This window comes from Diabrotica virgifera, chromosome 8 (assembly GCF_917563875.1).
Source record: "Diabrotica virgifera virgifera chromosome 8, PGI_DIABVI_V3a".
In the NCBI taxonomy this organism is placed as follows: domain Eukaryota; kingdom Metazoa; phylum Arthropoda; class Insecta; order Coleoptera; family Chrysomelidae; genus Diabrotica; species Diabrotica virgifera.
In genome coordinates, this window is record NC_065450.1 from 115,742,595 (window position 1) to 115,755,059 (window position 12,465).

General features: G+C 31.5%; 1 protein-coding gene across 1 annotated transcript in view; it reads left to right on the forward strand.

The window, feature by feature from the left end:
- Positions 1 to 6,310: 6,310 nt before the first annotated feature.
- Positions 6,311 to 12,465, forward strand: part of LOC126889988 (gastrula zinc finger protein XlCGF26.1-like) — a 50,846-nt gene continuing 44,691 nt past the window's right edge. Inside the window, exon 1 of the mRNA XM_050658788.1 lies at positions 6,311 to 6,632. Coding sequence (XP_050514745.1) covers positions 6,429 to 6,632 — 204 coding nt within the window. The 5' untranslated portion in view covers positions 6,311 to 6,428. The remainder of the gene's footprint in view (positions 6,633 to 12,465) is intronic.

Sequence of the window (12,465 nt, forward strand, 5' to 3'; positions counted from 1 at the left end):
TTAAGGGAATTATAATGATAATTTGCTGTCTTTTAAAAAGTTAATTAAAGAGTTGTATACATCTACAGAACCAAGTGATAATAAATATAGTATATTCCAAGGAGTTGCTACTTTACATTTTAATAAATCATTTATTAATTTAGATGAGTAAATTGTATTTTTAGAACAACCAAAAAATATATGATCTAAATCACTTTCCTCTTCACAATGCTCACATTTATCATTATCCAAAACCTGTATTTTAAATAAATGCTTTGGATAACATGCGTGCCCGAATCGTACTCTAATAATAGAAGTTATGTACTTTCTAGAAGCTCTACAAGACTTGTACCAAGGAAATTTGGGAATATCGGGCTGAATTAACGAGTATCTATTTTGATTCACAAAAGAGTATTCCTTCCACAGGTAGCTCCACTCCCGATGCAGTGTTGACTTGAAAGAGATTATACTATCAGTCAGTGTTATTTTATGTAGAATACTGGTATCGGATGAAACGCTTTCTTTGGCTAATAAGTCGACATACTCATTATGTTCAAATCCTGCGTGTGCTTTGATCCAGATAAAATGTACATTGATTCCTTTGGTTAAAAGATTTTGTTTAATATGTTTAATTTTATAAATGTATGGGCAGTCTTGGATGTTTGGGGGTCCATATTTACCAAGAGATTTCAATACTGCTAAGGAGTCAGACAAAATTATAATATGGGCGAAATCAAATTCAGCTACATATAGTAAAGCTTCATATATTGCAATAGCCTCTGCTGTATAAATCGAAGTCTCCGGTTTCAGTTTGAATTTCTTTTCTGTATGTCCCGATGGTATAAAAAAGGCGCATCCAGTTCCATCTGCAGATTTAGACGCATCTGTATATAGAGCTATTGACTCATTGTAACTATTCGTTATGGATAAAAGAATATTTTTATTTAAATATATGTTTTCACTATAATTTGGTACAATAATATCTGTAGGAGAAAAGAAAGAAGAGTACGCGTAGTTTTTGAATAAGTCGTTCGTTTTATCTATATTTTTTAAGAGTACTATATTTTGATTATAAGCTTCACACAGTAAGGGAGATTTCTTTTTTTGCCAATATTTATTGGTTAGATCATGGCAACTTAAAGTCACTATTTTTTGGTATAGAAGAGGGTTAATTAAGTATACTTTCATTAAATATTTTTTGGACAAAAAACTTCGTCTTAGATTTAAAGGAGGTTCCAAGGCTTCCAAATATAAAGCTTGTACTGGAGTGGATCTCATAGCTCCTAGACATATTCGTAAGGCTGAATTCTGTAAAACGTTGATTTTGTTTAGTAGTGCATTACTTGCTGATCCATACAAAACACTGCCGTAATCGAAAATAGATCGTATGTAAGCTTTATAAAATAATAAACTTACTTCAACATCCGATCCCCACCAAGTTCTATTAATTGATTTAAGAAAGTTTATTCCCTTATTACACCTGTTCAACATGTCGTCAATATGTAACTTCCAGGTCAATTTTTGGTCGAGTATCATTCCAAGATATTTAATTTTATTTTTAAAAGAAAATTTATGCCCACCTAAGGTGATTGTACTAATATTAGGAAAGTTATGTCTGGTAAATAAACAAACTTGTGATTTACTGCATGATAATTCAAAACCATTTTCAATAAACCATTTGTTATGGAGACCATAGACACTATTCAAGTTTTCAATGGATTGCTGATATTTCTTGTGTTCTGTGTACAAACAGAAATCGTCAGCATATTGTACAACATTAAATGCAATATTGTTAATAGTGATGTTGTGTAGATCTGCTGTGTAAATGTTAAATAAAATAGGGCTCAAAACGGAGCCCTGAGGCAATCCTTTATTATTAAGTCTAGGGCCTATAAGAGTATGATTATTTTTTAAATAAATTATTCTATTTTTATACAGGTTTACAATGTTAGAAGCAAACTGTGATGGAATATTAAAAAATGTAATCATTTTTTCTTGGAGAATTGAAAGAGAGACAGAGTCATAAGCACCTTCGATGTCTAAAAATAAAGCGGGCACATAACTGTTCCTGGAAAAACTGTTCTGAATGTCTACAACAAGAGTTGTTAAGGAATCTAAAGTTCCATAACCTTTTTTAAAACCATGTTGGTTAGCGGGTAAAGGATTTTGATCCCTTAGCCACCAATCCAACCTAATCTTAACCATCCGTTCGAGAGTCTTCAATATACATGATAATAATGATATCGGTCGGTAAGCTTCAGCTAATTTAGGGTCTTTCCCCGGTTTGGGAATAGGAACGACTATAATACGCTTAAAATCTATTATGCTGTTGCCTTCAATAATTATCTGGTCAAATATATTTAAAAGTAATTGTTTTGCGTTATCTGGTAAATGTTGTATCATAGGATATTTGATTGCATCGTATCCTGGTGAGGTACTAACGCGATTATCAAGGGCAAATTCTAATTCAGTTCTCGAAAAAGGTGTAAGGAGAAAATGATTCTGATCAGATGGAAGCGTTTTAGAATTAATAACATCTAACTGGTTATTTACGTAAGGTGGAGCTATTTTATCGAAAAAATCGTCTACCCATGAATTACTTAGAGGTAATGAAAAATTAACTTTTTTCCTATTCATTTTTCTTGCTTGATTCCAAATAAGACTAGATGGAGTTTGTTTATTTAATTTTGAACACCATGCAACCCAACTTTGTTTGGCCTTTAATTTCAGGAATTTTTTGACACGAGCATTTACTTCTTTGCATTTACAAAAATTTTCAGGAGAAGAATTGTTTTTATAGTTTATTAATGCCTTCTTTCTTTCTGCAACGGATTGATCACATTCCGAATCCCACCACGGAGGGGGAGTCCGTTTGCATTTAAATGGTTTATATTCAGAAATAGATTGTTTAGAAGCTTCATTAATACAGTCAATAAGGAAATTATATTTTTCTTGGGTATTTAAGGATGTGTGAGGTTTTTCGTTTAATAAGGTATCAACAAGCTGAGAGTATAATGACCAATTTGCTTTTTTAATGTTCCACTTAGTACTGGGATAAATGGTATTAGCATTAGTTCCCAAGACATCGATCACAACCTTTATAACGAAATGATTTGATCCCAAGGTATCAAGATCTACAGACCACGAAGTTTTATCAAAAAGGGATGGTGAGCAAAACGTGACATCAATCATGGAATCTGAGTTTCCTGGACTCGTTTGGCAAGTTGGTTGTCCATTATTCATTACTACATAATCTAAATTCTGAATTGTCTCCACAATTTGATGGCCTATATTATCATTTTTATATGAGCCCCACAAAGAATTATGTGCATTCATATCTCCTCCAATGATACAAGGGTGTTTTAGTTGAGAAAATAACTTATCCCAATCTTCGGTTTTGGTTTTAGTTTTTGGGCACCTATATACAGAGAGTAAACTTAAATAACTTTGTTTATAGTTGATTTTAATACCACAAGCAAGCAAGTCTTGAATATAATTTTTTTTAATTGTTATGCGCTCAAAAGGAATACCAGTTTTAATTAAAATAGCAACTCCAGAATAGCCGTCATCGCGATCTTCGCGTATCACATTATAACCTCTATAAATATATACAACATCCCGTTTAAACCAAGTTTCACTTATTAAAGCTATGTCAATATCTTCGGTTATTAAAAAGTTAATAAGGCTGTTTTTGTTAGCAACAGCTGATCGAGCATTCCATTGTATTATTTTGAGTTTAGATTTGTTCGTCATTAGATGAGTTATTTTTTAAAATATTATCTAGAACATTATTAATACCTTTGGCTAACAAATTCATGTCAAGTGATTTTGCCTCTTCTAAACAATTAATATTTTGAATAAAACTTGAGAAAAGAAGTACTAAGGAATCTACTAACTTATTTTTATCATTGTCTGTATTAGGAAAACTTTCCTTATTTAAGGGAGGTAAAGGTTGAGACGGTCCAAATCTGAAAGGGATGAGATATGGTGTAGGATCTTCGGAAGTTGGAGATGATACTTTTCTTTTTTTATTTGCACTATACTCAGTGCTTGATGTACTACAGCTTGGTTGGCTAAAACTTTTGGGTTTCTGTAGGTGAGGCCTCAATGGCTTGAAATAAGGAGATGTACTAACTTCAGAGGAGTTAGTTAATTTTGGAAATTCTTTGTCTGAATTTGACAATATTTCAAATCTGTTATTAGAAATAAGACCAGAAAATGATGAGTCACTCAAATTTTTTGCCTCCAAATATGAGATTTTATGTTCAATCATGATATTTTTTATTTTTTTTTGATGTTCGAAAAAAGGACAGTTTTTAGAGATCGATATATGCTTATCAGTTTTACAGTGTATGCAATACTTTTTTGTTTCATCACATGTATGTATGTCATTTTTAATTTGTCCACATTGTATACAGTATTCCTGTGTACCTTTACACTGTCTAGAAATATGTCCATATTTGAGGCATTTATAACATTGCGTCACTTTACCCAACAATTTTTCCACTTGGAAAAATACATAATTTATCACAACATAGTTTGGCAAACAATTGCCTTCAAAAGTAATTATAACATTACGTCTAGGGACGTATTCTGTATTTCCATCCTTTTCTACTTTCCTGTGCATTCTTTTAATATCAATAATTGGTGAACTAGAGCTCATATATTTTTTCAAATAGTCAATATTATATTTGGTATCAACATCGCGTATCAGTCCTTTGATTTCCAAGAGGTGATTTGGAATGTACGCTTTTAAATTATCGTCCTTTAAGTGACTATTATTGACTAAATTGTTTGCATCCAAAATAGATTTGAGGATTACTTTAACACGGTTTCTTCCTATACTTTTAATTTGCTTAATATTATTAATCTTTAATTTTTGATGTAAAATATCTGCAACAACCATTGGATGCAAACGGGAAATATTCTGATCATTGGTCTTCTCAACATAAACACAACAATTTTGAAAGTCGTAACTATTACAATTAATATTAAAAAGTTTTACCTCCCTTGTAGCAGAAGAATTTGTGGTGATAGTTCCTGTATCCATGTCTTGATTACTATCACTAATAACTTCAGCAGTATTTAGTTCGCACACTGGCGTCTTTTTTATATTCTCCCCCATCTGGGGAGAATATTTTCACTTTTGTATCACTATTCTACAATATGTAAATGTTTTTATCCACGATGAAATTTAAATGTTTTAATTGTCACAAAAACTGCGAGCTGAATGTCAATATTTAGGTACGTTTAACCATGGCCAAATTTTAAACTGTTCACACAAAAGTTAAACACCGTGAAAAGAAGCCTAGGCTGTTTAACCCATAGGACTGAAACTTCTTATCAATGATAATTAAAACCACTATAAAATTAATTTAAGTTAAACTACTAAAAAATTAATTTTTTCTGGAGCTATTTTAGATGCAACTGTATTTGACGTTTATTAATGTCGGGATGTAAAATTTTATTGATACACGCCAGAAATGTGCGAGACTTTTCTCAGTGTACTGGTGTGTGCTCTTGCCAACTCGATACTAAAATTGCTAAAATTAAGTACATGCTAACAACAAAAGAATCGCCGTCCGTGTCGGTTCTTGTGGGAGATATGTATTCTTTGGTGGTACATGGTACATGACTCAAAAAGATTAAGAACCGCTGGTTTAGAGTTCCAATTCTTAAGTCGGCTTTACATTTACGAGTACTCGTATCCGAGTTACCCTACTCGGAGTGCATCTCGGATGTGTAAACGCCTTCTCGGAACCTCTTGTCACTCGGATACGAGAGTACGGATCGAAGTTGAACGCCAGAGGTAGCGGTAGGTACGAGTAGATATGAGAGCGCGTGTAATTTACAAACAGAAAATGGCGGAACTGAGATTTTCTGGAGAACAGATGGGACAGTTTATTGATTTTTACCGATCATTTGAATGTTTGTGGAATGTAAACTCAAGGGATATCGCGACATCAACAAACTAAATAATGCATATAAAGCTATTCCGGATATAATGAATAGTTCTACATATAAAGTAAAGAAAAAGTAAAAGAATCACTCGTATTCAATGTAAACGATCGAAGTTCTACTCGTAACTCGGATCCGAGTACTCGCAAAAGTAACTTCCGCCTTAATTTTGTGGATTTGAGTAGGTATGTACATACTAGAAATTATTCAACAAAATTCTTTTAAAATAAACACAGTTACTAAACTACCATTTAAGTCCAATTATTACCTAAATAAATTATTTAAAGATCAGGGAATTACCCATCTCTATCATTGACAAATTTTGACATAATTTTACTTTGACATTTGACAGTGACAGTAGTAATGTCTGAATATTTTTGTTTACAAAGATTGAACATGAAAACTAAATAATTTTTTGCTGAAGACAATACTTTTTCCCTTTATTATTAATAAATGTTGCAAGAGCAAAATGTTTTCGCGTCTGTGACATAATGGATTCTAGGTGCCGTCTTTGTGCAGAATGCCCTTCCAGCCAAGTTCCTATTCTGGAAGATACTGGTTTTTGCTCAAAAATATTTCAATTGTTTCAAATAAAAGTGTCTGCTGGTGATAGTTTTCCAACTTGTGTTTGCCATGATTGTTATGATATGGTAGAAAAGACATGGAGCTTCAATGATAGAGTTCAGAAAGCTCAAGTTAGTATCCTTTATTCCTTTTTGTAAAATATCTTCTTTTAACATATCTTAAAAATTTATCCATAAACACCTTGGCTGCGTTACGGGACAAATAGACCTCTTATTAGATTAACGGTTGGCTGTGTCGACTTTTTGGTAATGCACAGTATCAAGTGGGGTATACCATACCGGACATATATGCCTCATAACGCACTCAACTTAAGTTTATAAATATCTCTAAACGCAGCCAAGGTGTTAAAAACGGAAAATATATTGACCGCTACAAAGAATAACGTAAGTTACAACTTGCAAACAGAATTTATGATATTCTTCAGAAATGATAACAAAAGATACCAATTTCTTTTATTTCTTTTTTATATTCATGTGACATTTTTTCAGTGTAAGAAGTAAATAATTATATAAATGTATTTATCTTTTAGAATAAGGTGTACTTTTTTGATTAGGCAAAAGGTTTTTGAACTGTGGCAGTTATAATTTGTGATATATGTAAATATAAGTTTCATTGAATAATCGTGTAACTGCACTTACGATGTTATCATAAAGATTAATATGAATTTAAAATTATTACTCCTTGTAGGTTAGTTTCTGCTCATGATTTAAAAAAAAACATGCACTGTATAATACCGGTTCCAGATAATCAGGGTTCTACTGTACTTGTTCTATCAAAAGATGCAAACATTTTAGATCATTATTTGTAATGTGGACGGCGTTATGCATAACTCAACCAAGCGCCATTTCTTTAAAATCGAGATAACAGCGGATTCTGGTGACACATAGCTAAAACTATCTTGGAAAAAATCCCTGTTATTGTTACGTTAACGGTTACTAAGAAAAACCAAATTAAACCAAGCGACATTCTGTCTATTAATGGTTTTTAGTTTTGCATAACAAGACTATATCCATAACGGCCATTCTTAGTTTCGCAATAGTAGACTAAGCGCTGACTAAACGTCTTTGGTCTGGTTATGTAAACTAAGCTTTTGGCCAGAATAACATTTTTGTACCCCTTAATGTACACATTAATTTTGAAATTTTGGTCAAAAAATAATCGAATTTTTTTAAAGTGAAAATGTTGTGTTTATGTATAATTAAATTCAAAAATACAAATACTCTATGTATATAAAATCTCTAAGGCATAAAATAATTCTAAGAATAAAAAACACCATTCACTTCAGACTGCTTCAAATACCCTAACGCTTTGTATAAAAACAAAATACTGAAAATTCGACAAAATTCAATTCGTATCGATTGTCAAATGGTTGGGACTGCAAGTTATTAAAAAATAAATCTCATTTTACAATGTTTTAACACTGGTTAAGCAATAAAAAAAGGTATCTATGTACCGCTGTTTAGTACACTAACGCCTAGAATAACAGCAGATTTTTAACAATTCAACAAAATTCAATTTATGAATTGTCAATGGTCCCTACTGCAAGTTAATAGATAAATAAATATCATTTTACATGACAACACAGACTTTTTTACATAAAAAAAAGTATAGATGTAAAAAAAGATTTTAGGGCTATTTAGATAGTTTTAGTTTTCCCCTGTTTAAAAACTCTGTATACTCCAATTTTTTATTGATATAATTTTAACTGCATTGGAATTAACGCTATTGAATGGTAAAATAAATTTACAGCAATAAAATGCAAAAAATATATTTAATGATAATTGAATTGAATATGTTGTAGCAATACACGTTTAACATAAAAATTAAAAAAATACTAGTTTATTTATTTAGTGATTACAAGAGGCATATCGCATTATTTTGTTTTGCATTAATAGACTAAATGACATAAATGGTAGTTGGTCTAGTAATGTATAACAGCTAAACTTCCTAAAATATATTTAAAGCTTAAGTAGACCAAGCGCCATTTTATTTTTTTTTCTAGAATATGGTAGGTGCGATTATATTGAAACTTCGCAACCAAAAAGAGTTATAGGTGATCATTCTTCTTTTAAAATTTTGTGCAAATATGTTAATAAATGCATTTTTAAGAAACAAAAAGCTTTGAAGCCATTTATCTCAAAACTATCAAAAAAATGTCCATTTTATGAAAAACAAAAGAAAATTAAGAATATTATGATAGAACAAAAAACTACTTTTGTGGAAGCTAGATTAATATGTGAAAACTCCTTTTCGGCACTCATCAGTCCCAACTCTTTCTCTTGTTTAAATAATAATGAAAAAGAATTTCCATCCCTACCAATTAATAATAATGATAAAAATCTTGGTCCGACTCGGCCAACTGTAGAAATTAATAGATCTCAATTTTTGACTCAATCAAACTCTAATATAAATAATTCAAATGAACACTCAGGAAAGAAAAGAAAAGCAAATTCACCTATTTTAGAATCAACATCTCATAAACCGATGTTCCCCTTCACTTTTGGACCGTCTCAACCTTTGCCAACTAATTCTTATACACCGAATAATAATATCGAAAATAAAACTGAACTAGCTAAATCTGTAGCAACATTTATAATAAACTTTTTAAAAAATATTCATACAGTAGAAGACATAAAAACCTTAGACAACAAAATAATTATTAAAGAAGTAGAACAGTTCATAATTAATTCATAATGTCAATACAACATAATTTAAAAATAAGTCAGTGGAATTCCAGATCTGCTATATCAAACAAAGGTAGTTTAATGCATTATTTAAATAATAAAAGTATAGACATCCTCCTAATTAGTGAAACATGGTTCAAAAAAGATATTAGTTATCATTTTAAAAATTATAATTTGGTTAGAAAAGACAGAAATGATGGCTTCGGTGGTGTAGCTATTCTCATCCACAATTCAATTACTTTTAGTGAATTAAATTTAAACTCTAATTTTAACACGGAAATAGAAGTTTGTGGTGTAACAATTAAATATAAAACAAAGGATCTGAATATTTTATCTATATATAGACCACCTAAAAGTAAAAGTTCAATAAATGATTGGACAAACATCTTCTCGCAAGTTAATAATTCAGCAATTATAGGAGGAGATTTTAATGCTCACCATACTATTTGGGGATCTAGTTACAATGACACAGTTGGAACACAGCTTATTAATACTGCAGATGATCTCAACCTTATCGTAATAAATAATGGCGAGCCTACTGTTCTTACTCGACCAGATCAAAATAGTTCAGCAATTGATGTAACTTTTGTTACTCCTGACATAGCTAATAAAATCCACTGGTACATACATTCTGACACACTAGGCTCTAACCATTTTATTATCAATATGGAAATATTAGATAGTACTACAACTGAAGAGTTTATACCCAGAAGTAAGTGGAACATTAGAAAAGCCAATTGGACTCTATACTCAACCTCAGTTGAAAATTTTTTTAATAGTGTTTACGAAATGGACAGTACATCTGATAAATATTGCTTTCTAATAGATAGTATGAATCATGCTGCGCACATTTCAATCCCGCAATATAAAACTTTTAAAAATAAAATTCGTTGTTCCCCACCTTGGTGGAATACAGAATGTGATACAATTATTAAAGAAAGGCAAGAAGCACTGACAGAATATAAAAAAAATGCTAATTTTAATAATTATATAAAGTGTCAAGCTAGCTTGGCTAAAACTAAGAAGAATCTAAAATTGATAGCTAAAAAGAGTTGGAAAGATTTTGTGTCTTCTCTAAACAAAAATACTCCAACTACAACGTTGTGGAAGCAAGCCAGAAAACTAAATAGAAAATCAATTCCAAATGCATACAATTTGGATAACACCTTAGAGGATGAAATCTTTGATAAAATTGCTCCGCCATCTGTTAAACCACCTAATACTCATAATTATATTCCAGAAAAGCAAAGCCATTTTTTACTAGAACCTTTTAATATTACAGAACTAGAATATGTTCTAAAAAATCGAAAAAACACGAGTCCAGGATTTGATAGTATTAAATATCCAATGATTCAACATCTCCCTAAAATTGCCAAACTTCTAATGTTAGATATTTTTAATTGTGTAATCAGCAATAAATCAGTTATTGATCAATTTCACGATGTAATTGTTTTACCAATATTAAAACCAGGTAAAAACTCAAATTTGGCTCAGTCATATAGACCGATTTCTCTTATGTCCTGTATGTTGAAAACTCTAGAACGAATGATAAAACACAGGTTGGAATGGTGGGTAGAAAAAAATAAACTTCTTCCAGATTTTCAGTTTGGTTATAAAAAAGGATATGGTACTTTAGACGCACTTTCTACACTAGTAACAGATATTCAAAACACATTTTCCAAGAACACCTATTTACCTACTATATGCTTAGACTATGGGTGCGTTCGGACGACCACAGCGGCTGGACAGCTGAGCCAGCAGTAGCTGTCAGACGTCACCGCTGGAAGCCAGCCGCTGAGAGCTTTCCCTATCACGGCTGGATGCAACCACTCAGCCGATTTCTGCTGGCAGCCAGCCGCTATGGTCGTCCGAACGCACCCATTGAAAGTGCATATGACAATGTCAGTCTTGACATTTTAAGGGAAAAATTGATAAAACATTTTCATATACCGCCTCAGTTGGCTGAAGCTCTTTATAATTTTTATTCCTGCAGAAAGATATATCTAAGAACTAATTATAATAAACTGATAGGCCCTAGATATAATAATTTAGGACTACCACAGGGATCAGTATTGAGTCCCCTTTTGTTTAATATGTATACTGCGGATTTGCATAAAGTCCCTACTGACATTTTTAAATTTCAAATAATACAATATGCTGATGATTTTCTCCTGTATTCACAGGCCAAAACTTATGATAACTCGGTTCAAACCTTAGGACAAATTCAATGTTGTGTTAATTTATGGTTCAATCAAAACGGATTCGAAATAGCTCAAAATAAATCTACTGTCTGTATTTTCACTCGACATAATATCCCAAAAATAGAGAATTTAAAACTTAATGGCTACGACTATGCATTTGCTTCTTCCATTAAGTATTTGGGAATGATTTTGGATCGTAAATTGACTTGGAAATTACATATTAACTTTATGATAAATCGATGTAATAAGGGTCTAAATTTTCTTAAATCAGTTTCAAGGATCTGGTGGGGAGCTGATGTTGAAACTTCCTTGCTTTTCTATCGATCATATATTAGATCTATAATTGATTATGGTAGTATTCTATATGGCTCAGCTTCTAAACATATTTTAAACAAAGTAGACGTTGTACAAAACTTAGGACTCCGTATCTGTTTGGGAGCTATGAAATCAACCCCAAATAAAGCTTTACATGTAGAAGCTTTAGAAATTCCACTCAATTATAGAAGGAAATATCTCAGCCAGAAATTTTTAATGAAAATTCGTTACCTAAATATCGGTCTTTACCAAAATATTAACAAGCTGAATGTAGCGGATTTAACTAATAAATACTGGAAGCTAAAGAACTCTCCTCCCCTTTGCGAGGCTTTTCGAGATCTGTTAAATTTTGACTGTGATTATAACATGATTGATAGTTTTGGACTCGAAGATTTTCATTCTTTTTTACATACAGTTAAATTAGTAAAACCAAGTTACCATGAAAACAGTAATATTAGCTCTAACATCTTAAGAACATTCTTAGATAATTGGCCAGGTTCTATAAATATATATACAGATGCATCTAAGACGTTAGTTGGCACTGGATGTGCCTTTTTCATACCTGCTACTAAAACAGAAAAAATATTTAAGTTAGGCCATGATTTTTCTATCTTCAGTGCTGAAGCCATAGCAATTTATGAGGCCCTGCAATATTTTAAAGAATCAGAAGATATATCTGCAACAATTATTTCCGATTCACTTTCTGTTCTTCTTGCTATTCAAACTATAGATTTTCCCAATAA